We start from the raw sequence: 18,091 nt of genomic DNA, 5'->3' as shown, positions 1-18,091 counted from the left end.
AAATTTCATGATACCTAGGAACCAGGATCGGAGTATAGTGACCCCAGTCCTGTGAACACTTATGCACATGCTAAGCTTTGTCCCAATGTGAATAATCTCCTTGCGGTCAAATGATATGATCTCAATGGGACTACTCACATACATAAATTTAAGCACATATGTAAGTATTCACAGCATCTGGGACGATATCATAAGTGAGCACAGCAAAGAACAATAATAATAAGAACTGAGATGTTACTCCTTACGTTGTTCTCTATCTGGCAGATATATCTATGGCCTCTCAACTCCCATTCAGTTGGAGAGAGTCTCACTCATTATGGATTCATTTTCAGACAGTTTATAGGTTTCTCCTTCTAGACTTGAAGGATTTTAGAGTGTGTTATACTGAGATGCCCCTTGCCCTCAACATCACTCACTATAAATTATCGCAAAACTTCTGGAGGAGCCTCGGTTATATAAGAAAAACAAGTGCAATTAGAACAAAGGTTCATGTAAAAAGAAAATGCAGTAAAGCAAACAACTTACAATGAAACCTACAGTAAGGGACACATTCATCAGGCCACCTGATTGTCTCAAACTACTTTAAAGTGTTCTAAAGGCTTCCAGTGCAATTTAGCTCATATCAAGATCACTTGTTCCACTTTCACTAGACAACCAATTTTTGATGGACCTGTAGGTGGTGCGTTTAGAGGTTTCTCTTCACTTTTGCAGAAAGAGAGAAACAATGCTTTCAATGAATGGGCAAACTTTTCAGTGGAGTCGTGGTAAAAGTACTTTCCTAAGAGATCTTTGGACATCCCTGTAAGAAACCACATTAATGCCAAAGGCAGACAGCACCCAGCACCTGACTACTAAGTGCAGCCCACTGATAGATTCCCACTGCAGGACTCCTTTCAGCCAGCTCCAATCCTCCTCCAGATGCCACTGCCATCCTCTACTGTGGTGCCTTCTAGGTTCCAGCGGCTGCAAAAGTACACAGCATCTAACAGGACCGCAAACTGAAGAGGGGGCCGGTCACAGTCTCCGATGACACGCCCCTTTTCTGGCCCACTCAGCTTTCAGCCCCGCAGCCCAGAAGCAAACTTGCGTCCAATCCGGAGGCGGGGGAGGGTAGGGGGGCGGAGTTTCGGAACTTTGGTTCCTTCTCTCTTCCCCCCCCTCCTGCTCTGGGCGCTGGCCATTGGCAGAGCCCGGAGCTGCTCATTGTGTGTATGGTAATAAGCAGCTGCGGCGCTGTGCCCCACTCCGCCGCCCCGGGGCTGCGCCGCCGCTGCCACCGCCGCTATGCGCCCAATTCCGCCGCTGCCCCAGCTGCCGCCGGGCTCCTATATAAGTGTCCGAGCGGGATCCGGGGGCTCCTGAAGATGAGGGCTCCGCCACCTCCGTCCTCTCTGCAGAGCTCGGCGCTTCTGACCAGCTGCCTGCCCAGGGAGAGCGCAGCCCAGCGCCCAGCCGCTGCGGCAGGGGGCCGCGCAGGGCAGCGGCGCAGGGAGTAGCTGTAGCGCTGGCGGCTCCCCTGCCCCGGCGGCCGCTGCCATGAGCTGCTCGGACGTTGTGATGCACCAGTCCCAGGCGGCGTGTGGGGCGCCCCAGTATCTGCCAAGCCCGGTGGCGGCAGCTGCGTATTGCCCCTTTCCTCCGCAGAGCCAGCAGGTGAGCCGCCGGTCTCCGAGGGGGCTCCGAGCCGAGCGTTCACCCAGGCGTGGGTCGGGGGATGCCACTCCCCGGATCTGCTCGCGGAGCCGCTGGAGTCGGGAAGCCGCAGCAGGGGGAGCGGGAGCCGCGCTGGGTGGGGAATCCGACCAAAGGAAGCGCAGCTCGCCCGGCCCCGGGGCACCCTCTGGGCGGGCACTGTCCGTGCATCCCACTCTGGGAGGGAGAGCCCAGCCAAGCACCTGACGCGGGATCCGTGCGCCGCTAGCGTGTGTGTGTGTAGACGCCTAGGGCTGGGTCGGCGCCTGGTGTGTTGGTGTCTATCCCTGCGCAGCGCCGTGGGCTGCTTAGCTCGTGCTGCCTCCAGTGAGCGGCATGCCCAGCTCTGCTCCGCGCGGCTCCGGGGCGGGCCAGCTGAGCCTGTCGGGCGCATCGCTGCGCCCCCGCTGCCCGTGGCGCGCCTCTGGAGTTCGTCTCACTGACGCGGGGCAGCGGCCCGTCTCCGCCGGCCGGGTAGCGCTGCTGTATGTGTGCGCTGCGCTGCTGTATGTGTGCGCTCCGCTGCACTGGGCCGGCTCTGGGCTGGGTGCTGAGAGATGAGCGAGCGGGACCTAGCGTCCCCGCGGCGGGCAGCGCTCCAAGCCCCGGGGGGTGGGAGTGGAGGGCGCTCCCCCACATCCTGCTGTCGGAGGGGAAGTTACGATGACAACCAGGAGAGAGAGAAAGCGGCAGGGACCAGGCGCCTTGGGTGAGTTTCCCTCTGATCCCGGGGCTTGGGTTTGGATTGAGTTTGGGTGGGGGCGGGGGAGGAGGAGGATGGAGGCAGCAGAGACGTGGAGCTGGTTGGGTTGGCATATCGCTTGCTTCGGAGTCGGAGACCTTTCGAACGGAGATCTTGTGGACGCATCGGGGCAGTCTGGTAAGGAGGGGGAATCTCGGTCTGGCTTGGTGCGAGAATCTCAGCAGGCTTCCCTGGCTTTGAGGGAAGGAGTTAGTTAGCTGGCAGTTTTTCGCCAGTCCCCAGGAATGTACTTGGCACCCAGAGATCGGAACGTGAAAGCTCCATGCCCAGCAAGCGGAGACGTTTCAAGCTCTCTCCAGACTAGCCGGGGTGTAATGTTGGAGGGGTGAGGTAGGTGTAGTGTTTAATTTGTAATGAAAGGGGTGCCTGGGCTCAAGCAATTGTTTTTACTTTCATAACTGAGGTGGCAAGCTCAGAGGTGCATGCTGGGGCTCAGCCCTGGGTAGGTGTGCTTCAAAAAAACAACTCTTAGGAGTTGGTCAGATAGTTTGGTGTTTTTTTTAGGCTGGAAAGTTCTGTCTCATTTTAAAGATGGGAGGAAGTCAGCCTTTCCCCCACTCTCCTTCCCAGGCACGCCCTAGTAACCTCTATCCCCACACCCTATTGTCTGCGGTTTTAAATAAAGTATTTTGTTTATTAATGTTAATAATGGCTACTTACATTTGATAGTTGTCAAATCTACATTGTGACCAAAAATCACATATACGATCTATTCTCAGGCACCTGATGCAAATACATAGCTGAAGATGTCATAAGAGTAGGACAGACTATTTCATATCAAGCACTCTGTTTTCTGAATACATTTTTTTTGTGCCCACTTAGCTTTACTTTGCTGCTTTCAACTAGTGTAGCTGTTAAGGTCTATAAAATATTTTTTGGGGAAGGGGACTGTTTGAACAAAACCGTGGTCTTTTAGAATATCAGCTAAAATAATTTTACACTTGAACTTGGTGATCTGAATCAGGAAATTCTTATCAGGCTGACAGCATTTTTAGACTATGCAGTGCGTGGGTGAAGTGGGACTAATATTGACTTGGCCCTAATGTAGTCATCTGAGAATACATTTTTTGGTTGTTGCTGCATTCCATAAGTTTTTATCATTATTATCCATGAAGATTGTTTTCTCCGTTCATGGGAAGTGACCCCTAATATCAGCTTGCCTGGAAGACACAAATATGGGCAAAAACATTAAAATTCCTACTGAATGTTATTGTTTTCTTTTTATTTATTGTTGTGTGTGCGTTTGTGTGTGTGTGAGAGGGAGAGAGAGAGAGAGTTTTGCAGAAATTATACTAAAGCTGACTTTTCCAGGTTGCTGATGTTATTCAAGGGCAACAAGAAAGTTTGGAGTTTTTTGTCCATTGCAACATGCTTTCAAATTGATTTTTCAAATCTAGGTCAGAGCTTGCAGAATGGAAGGCTCTAACTTGTCCAGGAATTTTAGTTTTATGCGGAAAATAAAGATGCTGTATTTGACTAGAAGACCTAAAAATATAAAATTAGGGTTGAAAACGAAGTTTTAGGTTTTGTCTGATTTGTGTGCATTCTTCTTAGGCTTTTGGTACAATATACATAGTACGTTTTGTAAGGAAATACATTAAACAGTCATTAGCTTTAACTATGCTGCAGTTTGATGTAACTATTCCTTCTGCTTCACACTTTAGATTGTGATTGGCTTCAAATGATAGAGATAAAAATGAGCTTGCACTCAGCATTTAAGGATACGGGAGGTTTTAAATATGAGTGATGTTTGTCCTAGAAGCATCACAGTGAAAGCTTAGTTGCTAATAATTTTATTTTATTAAAGATGAAGACAATTGGTGTTGGATCAAGTTATTTGTTGCTTTAGCAGTAAGAGAGATGGTGTTAAATGTGTAAGATAAGAGAACATAGAGTTGAACCAATACAATTTATAGGTTACTGCAAATACAAAACATGCTGTTATTACAAAAGTTACATCAATGATTTGTTTTTAATCAGTTCATCCCACTTGCACTAGCTTTCCTCAAATAGTTCACACTACTTCTGTTTGAATTGGAGGGCTCCTTATGAACTGTTTGAAATTCAGGCTATAGGACTAGAACGTAGAGCACTTCTGTAGTGTACTGACCTGGGAATTTTGGATGTAAAAACAGCTCTGACGTATGGAGCGGTTTATAAATTCACTTTGAAGTGCCCTGAGATCCAACACTTAAAAATAAAACACAAAAACCATATAATAGGCTCCTCTTCCATCTGAACAGTCACAATGGAACAAATTGTTCAGACAGTATTTCACACTACACAAAACACACAGGTTTCTTCAAAATCAGATTGCCAGGGATATTCACTCAATCAAGCACTTTGATTGCCTGACAATCCTCAATGCTTTATAAAAGTAACTATCGCTGTGTTTTTATTCCCTTACGTGTTCATCATGTCAATCTCTGCTTTCCTAAGTGTTTGGTAAAGATAAGAACTATTTTAAATAATTTTTTTATTTACCAGAATTAAGAGTATTTTTTAAAAATGCATTAATGGGCCATTTAAAAGTAAAACTATAGCAGATCTAATGAGGTGGAGCTCATCCTTGAAATATGCAAGAACTCAGCCTCACAACTTGTCTTTTGGAACTGAATTGGGAAAAAATCAATTTCTTGATAAAGCAGACTAATCTGTAATGGATCTTTTTGGCCTCAAAGTTTCAGATTCTTTCCAGGTTTTTGGTGGTATGTTTTTCTCACTGAAGTTTAGGCATCTTGAAGGATTTTTGGAGTAATAAAATCTGTGTTGCATACAAAAGTTTCTATGCTGGTTTTTGCTATAGGAGTTGCATCTTTTAATAGGCCTGGCCAAAACCTCAGCTAGTGGAACTATACCGGTTTACACAGTATGTAGGTAACAATAATTGTTTGGAAAGGTAATCTTCGCTTATTTTAATTGGTACTTTATAGGTGTGTTGGTAAATGTTTCTTTGGCATGTAACTAACTGTTATCATATTAGCCATATTAGCTGTGAAAGGATTTTGAAGATATTTTTTAAAAATGGGTTAAGAATGCAATCACATCTCCTTTTAAAGTAAGCGGATGATTTAAAATTATGGAATATCAAGTATTGTTGCATGCAGAAGTGAAGTCCTGGGTAGGTTTTTTTTTTTTTTTTAAAGTAAGTGATACATCATTCTTCTAAGAGTAACATCTCTGCCCCTTCATTTCTATATCTGTAACTTTCTGTTCCCTAAAATTACTGCAGAAATTCTGGAGCCATGGCTTTTCACAGTTCCGTTGCCACGAAATAATTTTCTGGCAAACTTATTTAGTATGGGATTTTTAAAAGATCTTAAGGGGATTAGGACCTGACACCCATTAACATTCAATGGGAGTTGGGCCCTAACACTCTGGAGTGTGTTCCTTTTTTTTTTTTTAAATTGCACCTAGATCTATAGGAATGCTGAAGTCCCGGGTGTCTGTCCAAGAAAATAGATAGGATACACACACACAGTGCCAGATTGGACAAGTGAAAATGAGGTGCAACCCTGGAGTATGCATCTGCTTGCAGACTGAGTTTTCCTTTTTTCCTCCTGCCAAAGTATCAAAGAATTGAAAAGTACACTGTACCCGTATGTGTATGATAGTGTTATACTAGGCATATATTGCTCTTGTTGCTGGGTAGTCAGGATCCATGCTGATAGAATTACACAATATTCAAGATATTAAAATCTGTCATCTTATTTTTATCAAAATGCTTCCTCAGGATCTGATTCAAAGCCCAGTGGGAGCCTTTCCATTAATTTCATTGGGCCTTTGATCAAGCCCACTTTTCTTTAAAAGTGTCTTCCAAGTTCACATTATAGATATATGTGGCTGAATCCTACCATGATTTACACCCCATGCAATTCCACTGACATCAGTGGTACATGGGTTGACATGCAGTATTCCTGCTTTTCTTACTAGTATGAGTTTCTTGCCAAGAAATAAATTATAAATTATAAATAATTAAACAGTACTTATAAAGTACTTGCCCCCTCTTACTCTCCTCCTCTGAATTGGTGGTTTCTTTCTCTTCCAGTCACTTTCCTCCATCAGTACAATATGGTGGTAAGGTAATCAGCCCCTTGGCCTTTTGGCTGAGATTGCCAGCTAGGGTGGCAATAGTTGTTTCCCATGATTGTTTTATATGGGAACTGGAGTGAGATCTAAATTTGGTAGCCTCTCCATTTCACATGGGCCACCTACATATTGTCAGATGATAACTACTTCCATTCACTCTACCTCGAACCAGTTTTAAGCTAGTGACCTAAAGATGAGAGACTCTGTATCCCATTTCCAATTTGCTGACCTATCTAGTGTCCCAGTGGAAGTTTTATTATCCCCAAGTATATATTGTTTAATTCAGTTATTTACGTATTTCCAGGAAAATAGTTTATTAAACTATATGGCTACCAACAGAATACATTGTTTAACAAAGGATAATTTTAACTGTGCAATCCTCAATCCCCTTTCCTCTGCACTGTTACTGATAATCCAAAGATTCAGGTGAAAGAAATACACTAATTTTGCTGTGCAGAGCTATTCTGCATAAGCTCATTTCCTTACTTATTCATTTGTAATTATAACAGTTAGCACTTTATACTTTCCAAGTTCCCTGCAAATACTAATTTGTAGCCCAGAGCTGCCTTGAGTAATCTAGCTATCTAGCTTCTGATTGTTTGAAAATGTCCTTTTTTGGGGCCGGGGGGGGGGAGAAGGAGGGTTAAATGCTGTCTACTTTATATACAAGAGCCACTTTTACACAGAGTCATGCCCACAGTTGGTTACTAAAATTCCATTTTGGTGGCTTCTAGAATGACAAGCTTTTTCTTTGAAGAGGGTTATGGGCTGTTTCCTCAGCCTTTTTGCACAAGATTTTCTCTCCATTTACACTAATATAAGGCTTAGCCATTTCAGTTTGATTTCTAGACCAAAGTTTATCTATTTACCAAAACTCTGAATGCTCATCCAACCTGAACCTTCATATGTTTTTTAAGGTTCACTTGTCACTAATGATTTGCTATAGACTTTTTTTTTTTTTTTTTTTTTTTGACTAGGCATAGTAAGATCTAAAATCAAGCTAACCCTATTTATTTCCCCATAGGAAGGGCCTGCTTGTGAATAGATCTCAAAAGTAATGGTGACTTTTAGTTTATTCAAGCATACTTTGTAAGGCTATACTTGTCCAGATATCCTATGGCACATGAACTTGATTTGATCCACTAACTTAAGTGCCATGCTGGATTCCTTGTCTTTGATCTAATCTAATAGCAGACTGTTGCAGAGACTGAATTCTCTTATTGGCCACCCTTGTTTCCCATGTGCTAATCTGAGCTTTAATTCTACCTTCTAGCTCATGTAGAGACATAGGTTTTCAGAGACTATAAAACTTCAAAACAGATAGGAAGGCTTACAAGCTAGAGGTGGAAGGGAAATGGAATAGAGGATATCATGAGTAGTACATGAGCGGATCGCAGACCTGGGCATAATTAGGAAGTGTGTAGTGTGGGATCCCATATATATTATTCCACCTAGAGCCAGAAGTATGGCATTGTATCTAAGAGAGAAGACTAGAAGTCTTAGACTTTAGTGATGATATTGTGTAATCTTCGACTGCTTAAATACATGTCAGAACTGATGGTATGATAAATGTACAAGTGAAACTGGGTTAGCATAGATTGTGGTTGTCAGCAGCTTAACCAGCACAAGCAAGAACATCCTTAGGCAAATTCAGCCAAAGGTCAAGAATCTCGCATACATTTTAAATAGCACTGGTGCAAATATAAATGCTCGCAAGGAGATCACTACTGAAATCCAAAGAAGCAGCTCACAAGTTAGCTGGCAGGTAGAGAAGTTTGAAGGGGGAGAGAACAATTTGATTTCTGTTAAAGTAAATATCCTCTGAGAAGGGAGATATATTAAGTGATCTCATTATAGCGTCTTGTTCAATACAATGCTGTATTTAGTGAAGAGAAGATTGACTGTAACTGGTATTTCGATTGTCTGAGAGTTTTCCACTTGTGGTATAAAATTGGATTTCTTTTTTTTTTTTTTTTTTTTTTTTTTTTTTTTTAAAAACCCAACCTGTTCAGTAGTCTTTTCATAACCTTAAATAGAATCATTCATAAATCCTGAAAATTTTACTTTAACATAGAACTCATATTCTTATCTTTGTAAGAGTCATCAACTTTGACTGTCAATCATTTCATGTTAATCTATGCCCAAAAGTTCAATAATCGGCACTACTGGCATAAAAAGAGAGAGAAATACCGAAGAGTCATTGTTTTTTAAAATCAATCAAACAACTGTTTAGAATAACTTCATGGACTAGAAAGGGGTCTGGGAGGATTGAAATGGAAAATAAATCAGATTCTTAGACTGTGGAAAGCAGAACATTCCTGCACAGAGAAGCAACTCTGGAGATAAATTTTAATTTCCTGAACTCCAGTCTCTTTATAGGAACATTGAAAGACTTCCTTCCTGATAACCAAGTCAATCCAGGCGCTATGTTAAACTGTGAGTGTCTACATAATTGTGTACACATATATGTATTTCTGTATTTGCAATGTAAGTACACGTGGCACATCCATGATATATATCAACGTCTTCAGTGTTATACATACTTTATTAAGGTCTGGCATATAGTCTAAGATCTGATATAGACCCTAATATCATCAATACCTGTTAGACATCTATAAAACTTTTTCTCTTGGTTTAAAACAACAACAATACAAACCTTCACACTTTGGGCCTGGTTTTTAATGGAAACTGGAGTTAATCTGCACTTCTAGAGTATGTGTAATGTTACTGCTCTCTTACATATATGAAGTACAAGATACATATATTATATTGTAAATTCTGTAACCACATAGAGTGCATTAAGGCCTGATATTCAGTGCTTGCTTAGACAAAAATATTAAGTTCATTGGCAGTCTTGCCTGAGTAAAAATTGCAAGATCTGGCATTAGGAAAGCATCATTTTATGAAACTTCTTGTTTAATACTTTTTAAAAAGCATATTAATAACATATACTATGTTCTAAGTCCCCAAATCGCCTCCATTCAAAATAATTGCCTGTCATAATTTAATACACAGCTAGCTATGTTTTCACTTTAAAGTAAAGCAGTTCACTTTTAAAATGAAACTATTCAGAGTTTTGCTATTATCCTCTGCACATTTTTGTCTTTTCTCCCCCAGTTTGCGTGTGTTTGTGAAAGGGGCTTGGTATAAAATGAATGTTTCTCTAACCATATGTCTAAATAAAACATATTCCACTAAGCAATATTTTAGTGGAAACTTGCCTCTATTAGTTTGAATTGAATTTCCAACAGTCATTTAGGATTCTCTGAATGATAAATAAAATAAAGTGACTTATGATTATTATATTCAGCATAGAATTTTCTGTAATGTCATTAGAATTTGAACGATTACTTTATTGTTGCAGTGTTCAGTCTTAATGATACAATCCAAGACTAGGTTCTGCAGTGTGTTAACTTTATAATAAAATTGTGGACTTCAAGCTTATAGGTTTATTAGTTGCATTTGCAATATTTGGATTATGCTGCTTGTAGTGAATAGATTTACATAACATGCATTTTCTAGTAATCACTTCTTATTAAGAAGTAATCCTTGTATTTCTACTTTATTTCACAGTAATTAAATTCTGTCTTTTTAAATATCCCAACTGTAACTCGCTCTGTAGTTTGCCAGATTGCAAGAGGTTCCAATTATATAAAATATTAAAATCAATCTAGTATGCTATTATGTGGAAGGAAGTTCATAAAAGATCTAGGAACCAAAAATGTGCTATATAAATAATAAATTCTTAGGAAAAGGCAAGAGTCATAACCTTGAAGATACTGATGGTGCTAAAATGTTGCCAAGCAAATCATAATAGATGGATCAGACTCTGTTTTTAAAATGAAGCTACTGAGTAGTGATGCATGTGTGCTTCAATCATGTCTGTGTTGCTGCATCTGTCTGTGTAGAGTTGGTTGTTTAAATGGCTGGCTTTTGCCACTGCAGCCTACTGGTTGTGGTGAGCTTACTTTCTGTGAAAACTGTTGTGAAGTGGAACATCTGAAAAATATGTTCCATGCAAAATTGATCTTCACACACACTTATTTGGATATTTTGGTTTGATTTGAGAGAGAAAAGAGTTGGGAATAGTTGTTCACAGGCTTCTGTTTTTGTTTTTGTTGGGGGGGGGGGGGGGGTTAAACTGTCTATATTTCTTGTTTGGAGGTTGTCAATGGTTTTTTCTCCAAAATTATGTTTGTTTATTTCTTACTTCACTGTTGCTACCCCTACTGCTTTTACAAATTATGTTTAAAAAAAAAAAAAAAAAAAAGGCAGCATAGGCTCCAGTGAGAGAGGAAAACGGTTTTTCTCTTATATCAGTAGCATTACTTTGTACCATGAAACTTCTCAAAAAGGGTCAGATTCTGTCACCTTTACTCATGCGCAGTAGTACCTCCCTCTGCAAGTAGTCTGAATTGATCTCAAGGGCCAAAGAGTTATGAACTCTTTCACTGTCCAACATTAAAACAGTGATACATAGGTTCAGGGTTTTTTCTACAGGGGTCCTGGTTTACTCAATTTCTTGGCATACACCCACAAACATTCATTCTAAAGTTGAGAGTTTATTGATCAGACAACCCCCCCCCCAAGAAATTAAAACAAACATTTATATTAAAACTGAAATTGAGTGATTACAAAAAACAAACTTAATAAGACCTATTAAAGTCTCTGCTTTTGGAGGCAAAATATAAGAATCTCTCATTTTCATTAACAACTTTCTTTGATGAAAAGGAAGGGTTAATATTACTGTCAATCCTGTGAAAGAATATTCACTTCTCCTGTTTTTACCAAACAGACATAAAGTGGAGGAGAGACAGATGTGGGGGAAATATGGCTTTTGTTGATGTTTCTGGAACACTGGGCAGCTGGTCAGTAACAAATGGATGCTTTAGGCTTTCAGGTTGGCAATGACACCTGTTGCTTGGACTCAAGCTCACATTCCAGTCAGGGATGTCATCTGGTTGGGTCCTTTTTCCTCAGATAGGACAGAGCTGGGCCATCTCATTTTGCTGTGGTAATGCATGAGGTACAACTGATTTCAGGATTCAGTGAAAAGCCAAGAGAGATAGAATAGGAAGGGGAAAATCAGTGAAGCAGAAAGTAATGCAAAAAGGAAGGGAGAGAGAATAGGATCTCATGTGCCTCTGTAGTGCTGACGATTCTCACTGATGTATTGAGGACTGGATGTCATGATGATATGATGATTTTTGGGACTCACAGGTGAAAAACAAAGTTCCTTAAATAAGAGCAAGGCCTGATGACCACCTTCTTGGGAAGGAAATCCTTCCACCTGGTCTGCTCCCTCTGTCTTGGGGCGAAGGAAGGTTAGTTGAGATGAGTTGGGATGGGACAAGCTGGGAAGCTGAGGTCGGTCAAGGTGAGCTGGGATGAGATGCATTGGGATGGTGGATTCCCCCTCCCCAAAGTCTCTTTAAGAACACCAAAAAGAGGAAAAGTGGGTGGCATATTTCATTCCTTCATCATTTTGTCCACTATTTAGACCTGAGATCCGCCATACTAATCTTGGTTCATTAATTTCTAGACTAGTATCTTCATGTTTATTAAGTCTAACTCAACAGAATTTTTTAATCGTATCAATGGGCCTTTTTTTGTTTGGCATAATTTAGTCTCCTGGTCTGGTTTTCTTACACTTGTTCATAACATCGTTACTGAAAACAATTTGGACTATTTTCCATGGTTAATTCCCATGCAGTCAAACATTTACAGGTTGTTGTGACATCTTTTGAACTTTCACTTACTTTTCATAGTTGAGCTCACAATTAAAGTCAATTTGTAGACAGTTAACACAACCTAATCCCTCTCTTTTATGAACCATTTCTGCCTATAGTTGGATATTTGCTCATAACATCAGTTATAAACAAAAGAAAATTAAACTTAAAATTTTCTTAATGTTATATGTACTTAAATTGGCTTGGCACTATTTTATCAAATATGAAAAACGATAATGATACAACTATTTACATTTCTGTAGTGAAATCAGAATAAATTAGACATTGGTATATTGCATACCTTCAACTAAAGGGAGGAATCTTGGCCTTATATACATTAGGATGGCATAGTTTAACATGCATTATTATATTTAACTTATATGTCATATTTAAAAAAACAAACAATTTTGTTTCAGTCATTTTTACCATTCAGGTTGCCTAAAACACAAAAACAAAGCCTTAAAGCCAAATTGTAGCACACCCAAAATATTTTGACACTTTATTAAGTTGTTTCAAGAGAGGTTTGAGTTTTAATTCACAATTAATGCAGTAGCAGCCCTGAATTAACCTGGCATTTTGTTAAAAAGAGGGTTACCGAAAATGTTGTTTTTGTAAAAGTCTGCATTAGCAATATAACCTTCAACAGTTTAAAAAATTTTAATGTTACCACTTTTGCTTTTTAAAAAAATTATTTTCAAAACCTTTACAATTATTACTAATTACAGAAGCTACAAACTTTCAAACAAACAAACAAACAAAAAACCAACATTTTTTAAAGAAATTAATTTAAAAAAAAAAACCCAAACTTTAAAACAATCTTTAGCCCCTCCTACCCCCCCGTTTTTTTAAAGCAAAAACATTAATGGTTTGCTTTGCATGCTTATCTCAAACAAGCTCAACACATTTGAGAATTATAAAACTTTTGTTTTAAACTTTGAATAAAATTGCTTGTTTGCCAAGGTGTCAGCTTCTGGATATGTATTGACTCTTTAAGACTAACAATGGGCATCAAAATATTGTATTAATTTAGATGTGATAAATGGGCCAAACCTGTTAGCATAACCCAGTCACTGTCTCACATTAAACCATGTTAAAACAAGTTCCAGGAATACAGAGACCTCAAGCTGCTTAGCACCATGGCAAACTCACCATTTTAATTTTTTTATTAAAGATACAGAAAAGAAGGAAAAATGGTTAAAATATTTGAAATGTAAAATTTTAAGTAAGGTTTTGCATTTTAACATCATTTTTTTGTTCCCTTTTACTTTAGATGGAGAGAGTTTTAGAAGGAAAAAAAACCCTTGTTTGTCAGTTTCTTAGATCATATGAAAGATAGCAAAACCTGCCCTTTTGGGTAAAAGAGAAGAAGCTAGTTGAGATGGGCTGGAGCTGTTGTTGCTGTTGTTAAAATCCAATCCTGTTTCATCTCAGGTGGTGGTTGGGATTCAGATGGAGCTTGTACACATGCCATTGTTATCTAGATCACTCTCTCTGACATGGTTTGGATAGGACATTTCTCAGAATCAGGATGACAAAGGTCCAGGATTCGAGGAAACGGTTCGTCCACGGTGGCATTCATTATGGTGATGTCCTCTCCAGCAGCCTCTGTCTGTTCATTCGTATTCTCCTCCTCCCTCCCCCCGAGTATATTTTCTTTAAGGACCAAAAAAGGGAGTGACGGATGGACAAGACCATTCCCTCATTATTTTGTTCACCAGTTAGGTCTACTTTCTGACACACCAATTTCGGTTCACTGATTTTTTGGACCTACATTTTCTTGTTTACCAAGCATGATCTTAACGCAGTCCTTGAGTTATATATGCAGGCCTTTTTGTTTAGACTAATTCAGTCATTCTGTGTGTCTCCCTTTTGTACCTTTTCCCATCAACATATGTTGTTATGAACTTTTGCATGATTTTTACAATTGATCGCAAAATTAGGCTCTCTGCCCAATTATTACAACAGGTCCTATTGCGTCCACTGGCACTAGTACTTGTGGAGTGAGGTGGTGTTCAAAGAAAATGGAGATGGCAAAATCTGTTCCAAAGTGAAATATTTAAAGTGAAATGTTTTAAATTATACAGTATGTGGCACACTCTTCTATAAAGTTAGGGTCCAAGCCTATGGCCTGTGGGGGCTGTTCATAGCAGTGAAGATGTGTAAGGACTTCAGGATTGAGCTGTTATCGTCTGTGTTTTGTTTTTTTGTTTTTCAGAGGTGCTGAGCTACTGCAACTCTCATTAACTTGATTCGGAGTTGTGGCTGCTCAGTGCATGTGAGAACTGGGGCTTAAGTGTGTGCCTGAGCCACATGAAACTCTGAAGTGGGGCAGGTTGAAAAATTTTGAAAATGTTCTATGAAAAACAGGGACAGGTTATTTTTTTTATGAACACGTTCATTAAAATTTTCTCATATTTTTTTCTACCAGCTTTACTCCTAAGGCATTATGAAATGTGTATATATATTAAATTTATGTAATTTCCTTTAAGGAAACTGGGTGTTGTGTTTCCATGAACTGCCACTAGTGATGCATCTTCTTGTTTTGTTTTTTAATCCCAGAAGAAGTTAGCTGTATACAACAAGATGCAAGAGTCCCTGGAGGTGACCCTTCCCAGCAAACAGGAGGAGGATGAGAAAGACCAGCCTGCTGAGATGGAATACCTTAACTCTCGCTGTGTCCTTTTCACTTACTTCCAGGGAGACATTGGGTCAGTAGTGGATGAACACTTCTCAAGAGCTTTGAACCAAGCCAGCAGCTTCAACCCAGAAACTGCCCTTTCAAAAAGCAAGGCAGGGCTAAGCCCTCTGTGGAGAGGTAAGAGAAGTAATAATTTGATTACATGCTTCTAGCTTACTCAGTCAATCTGTTTTATGACTACGCATGCTGCATTACGGCTGTAATTTTGCTTCTTTAGTCACAGTGGAAATACCCCCTGGCTCCAGAGTATGTGGAAACAGCAAGGAATTTCTCGGGAGAATGGCTGGAATTGACAAGCAGGGAGCAAGAATCAAAGATGTGGAGGATATGGGCTTTTCAAATTCTTCCTGGCATTCAGTGGGTCTGTGAGGAACTGGAACTGGCCAGTGTGGCTTCACAAGGGACTACTATAAGATCTGAGGCATAACTTTCAGCCCCAAAGTTTGAAAAATTTGGTCACAGAGGATAATGGACGGATGGCCTGTCCAGTGGTTAGGGCACTAGCTTGGGACTCAGGAGACCCAGGTTCAATTTCCTGCTCTGCCACAGACTTCCTGTGTGACTCTGGACATAGTCATCAGGTCTCTCTGGGTCAGTTCTCCATCTGAAAATTGGAGATAATAGTACAGCGCTTCCATGATGCGGTGTTGTGATTGTGAGGCATTTGGATACTATAGTAATGTGAGCTGGATAAGTACATAAAGTACATGTCTCTAGAAGGATGAACACATTAAGCAGTGTTAATTTTATAAAGAGCAGGTCTTGCCAGACAAGCTGGATGGCTTGTTTTCATAGGGTTGCAAAATTAGTGGATGAAGAGAGAGCAGTAGATATAATATATTTGGATTTTGGTAAACGAAGCTTTTTATACAGTGTTTCTCAAAACCTTTTTCAAAAATAATTGAAATCATCTTGTGATGTAGACTGATAATTGGCAGAAGGGCTGTGCGCCAGGGGGGGTAAGAAGTGGCAACATATCAAGTTGGGTGAGTGAGATACCACGAAAATCTGTGTTGGAACTGATCTTGTTTAACATCTTAATTAACAATCTGGAAGAAGGAGCAAACAGTGCATTAATGAAATTCACAGTTGATAAAAGAGAAGATTTTTGAACACCACTGGGAAAAAGAAAAATAATGCAAAAAGACCATCTTGCCAGAAAGAGATTAACAAGCGGCAAGGAGTTCAGCAAAATAGTTAGGGAACTGGGGAAAAATAGGACTGGATCCTGCACTATTAAAGTTAATGGGAGTTTTCCCATGGACTTGATGGAGAGTAGGATGAAGCCCATAGTTACAAAGAAAAATGAAGAGTTGAATACTTGCAAGCAGCCATCTTGTCCTCCCAGCAAACTATAAACATTTAAGAAGGATGATGATCATCACATTACTTCCCAAAGAGGGAACCATCTTGCATGCAGCCCTCACACCTTCCATGCTGGTGGGGCAGAGTCCATCACATCTATGGCATCATATGCCCTTGCGGCTTCTCCAGCGCCTCTCTGTGATTCCATGACTAGAGCTGCTTGGGAATTTTGTTGAAAAATGCCAGTTCATTGAAACCAAGCCTTTTTGTGGGAAAAGGATCAGCTTTGATGAAACATTAATTGGGAAGACTTCTCAAGTCCAGGATGAGGGAGGGAGACATATAGACGTGCCACAGAATAGTCAAAAATCAGGCACTCACCTGAGATGTGGAAGACTGGGGTTCAAGTCCCTGCTCCAAATCAGGAAGAGCAGCGAATGGACCCTATGTCTCCCATCTACCAGGTCAGAGCCCTGACCACTGGGCTATATGATATGCTGGGGTGCCTCAGTCTTTTTTTATGAAAAAAAATTTTTTTTTGAAGGTCTCAGTTTGTCCCAATGCAGAATAGGAAATTTCTTTAAAATCTCAAAACTATTTCCTGATCAGCTCTATCCATGGCCCCTATGGAGCTTTGCAGGAGCACAGAATAGCCCAGCATACAATTGCCTTATCCATATTTCCTCCTGACCTAGAATACCCCATGTAACCAGTGCTGTTGCAAAGGTCCTTGCCCTGAAGTATTCCATGGATGGGGATCAGGGAGGCGTATCTCCCTTCTGGCCCCTTTGCAACAGCCTACCTACCGCAAAGATGCTCTAGGCCAGGGAATGCTGAATAAAGCTCTTTGATTCTGCAGTTTATAATCAGAAAATTAAGTACATACTTGTTTTTCAAGGTAAACTAGGATGAAATGTATTTTTGTCATGCCCAACTAATGTCTAAGCACGCTAGAGTGTAAGAAGGAAAAAGATGGTCCCTCTGATATTTCCGTCTTCCAATTCATTCATTGAGGTTAATGTGCTCTAGTTCAGCCAACGCATATTAGTTTGTATGGAGGAAGTTGATGCTTTGTTAGTCTGGAGATGTCAACTTTAAAAGTACTAATAATAATCAAAGGCAATTTGGCGTTTCATTCAATTTTTTTAGTCAACAAACCCCTTGAAAGGCCCGTAAAAGAAATAAGCAGTGCATTTATAATTGCCTTGTGGAAAGACACAGAAAAATTTGGGAGTGGGTAGGAGTGGATTGTACCTTTATTCTTCCTGCATTATCTCTTGTGAATCCTGAATGAGGAATAACAATTGGATCCAGAAAATATTTAATGAACTCCTACTTTTGTGATGGATGTGAGGTGCTAGTTGTGATTAAGACTGAATTGAGTTTTGCACATAAAGCAGTATTCCATCTCTTTCTTATCCATGCAAAATACAGGGCATCTTCCTTATTCTTTTGAATGTAGAATGAATTTATAAGAAAAACCGGTATTAGTTTAAACCAAAATTAATTTTAAAATAGGTCCATTAAGAAATTTAGCCACCACTGACGGATGTTTTTGTCTTTAAGAAATCTTAATAGCACAAATTCTTCAAAATTCCCTGAAATCTTGGGCCTAGACTACAACTGAAGAATTTTTTAGGATTAGTGTTACTTTTTCCATTATTCTTCATAATAACTGAAAGTTTTCTCAGTTAGCAGTAACTGAAGAGTAATGTTGTACTGCAGAGAATTCCACAAATAATTGTCTCCTGTCATAGCATGCAAGCCTTGGTGTGTTTTCAGTGCAACGCACAGCACATTGACCACCCTTAAAAA

At 40.1% G+C, this 18,091-nt stretch overlaps 1 protein-coding gene across 4 annotated transcripts in view; it reads left to right on the top strand.

Moving 5' to 3' along the window:
* The first annotated feature begins 1,051 nt into the window (after positions 1 to 1,051).
* The window catches only part of VGLL3 (vestigial like family member 3), a 31,243-nt gene continuing 14,203 nt past the window's right edge, over positions 1,052 to 18,091 (top strand). For 2 of the 4 annotated variants that reach the window (XM_067543041.1, XM_067543025.1), the window contains exons 1-2: positions 1,052 to 1,653; positions 14,833 to 15,088. In XM_067543041.1, coding sequence (XP_067399142.1) covers positions 1,537 to 1,653; positions 14,833 to 15,088 — 373 coding nt within the window. In that variant the 5' untranslated portion in view covers positions 1,052 to 1,536. The remainder of the gene's footprint in view (positions 1,654 to 14,832; positions 15,089 to 18,091) is intronic. The other 2 variants (XM_067543050.1, XM_067543032.1) reach the window with 2 other exon arrangements.

The sequence above is a fragment of the Emydura macquarii genome, unplaced genomic scaffold, assembly GCF_026122565.2.
Source record: "Emydura macquarii macquarii isolate MOO-44397 ecotype Brisbane River unplaced genomic scaffold, CSIRO-AGI_Emac_v2 contig_75, whole genome shotgun sequence".
Lineage (NCBI taxonomy): Eukaryota > Metazoa > Chordata > Testudines > Chelidae > Emydura > Emydura macquarii.
Note: the sequence above shows the minus strand (reverse complement) of the source record. Positions and strands in the feature narration are given on the sequence as shown.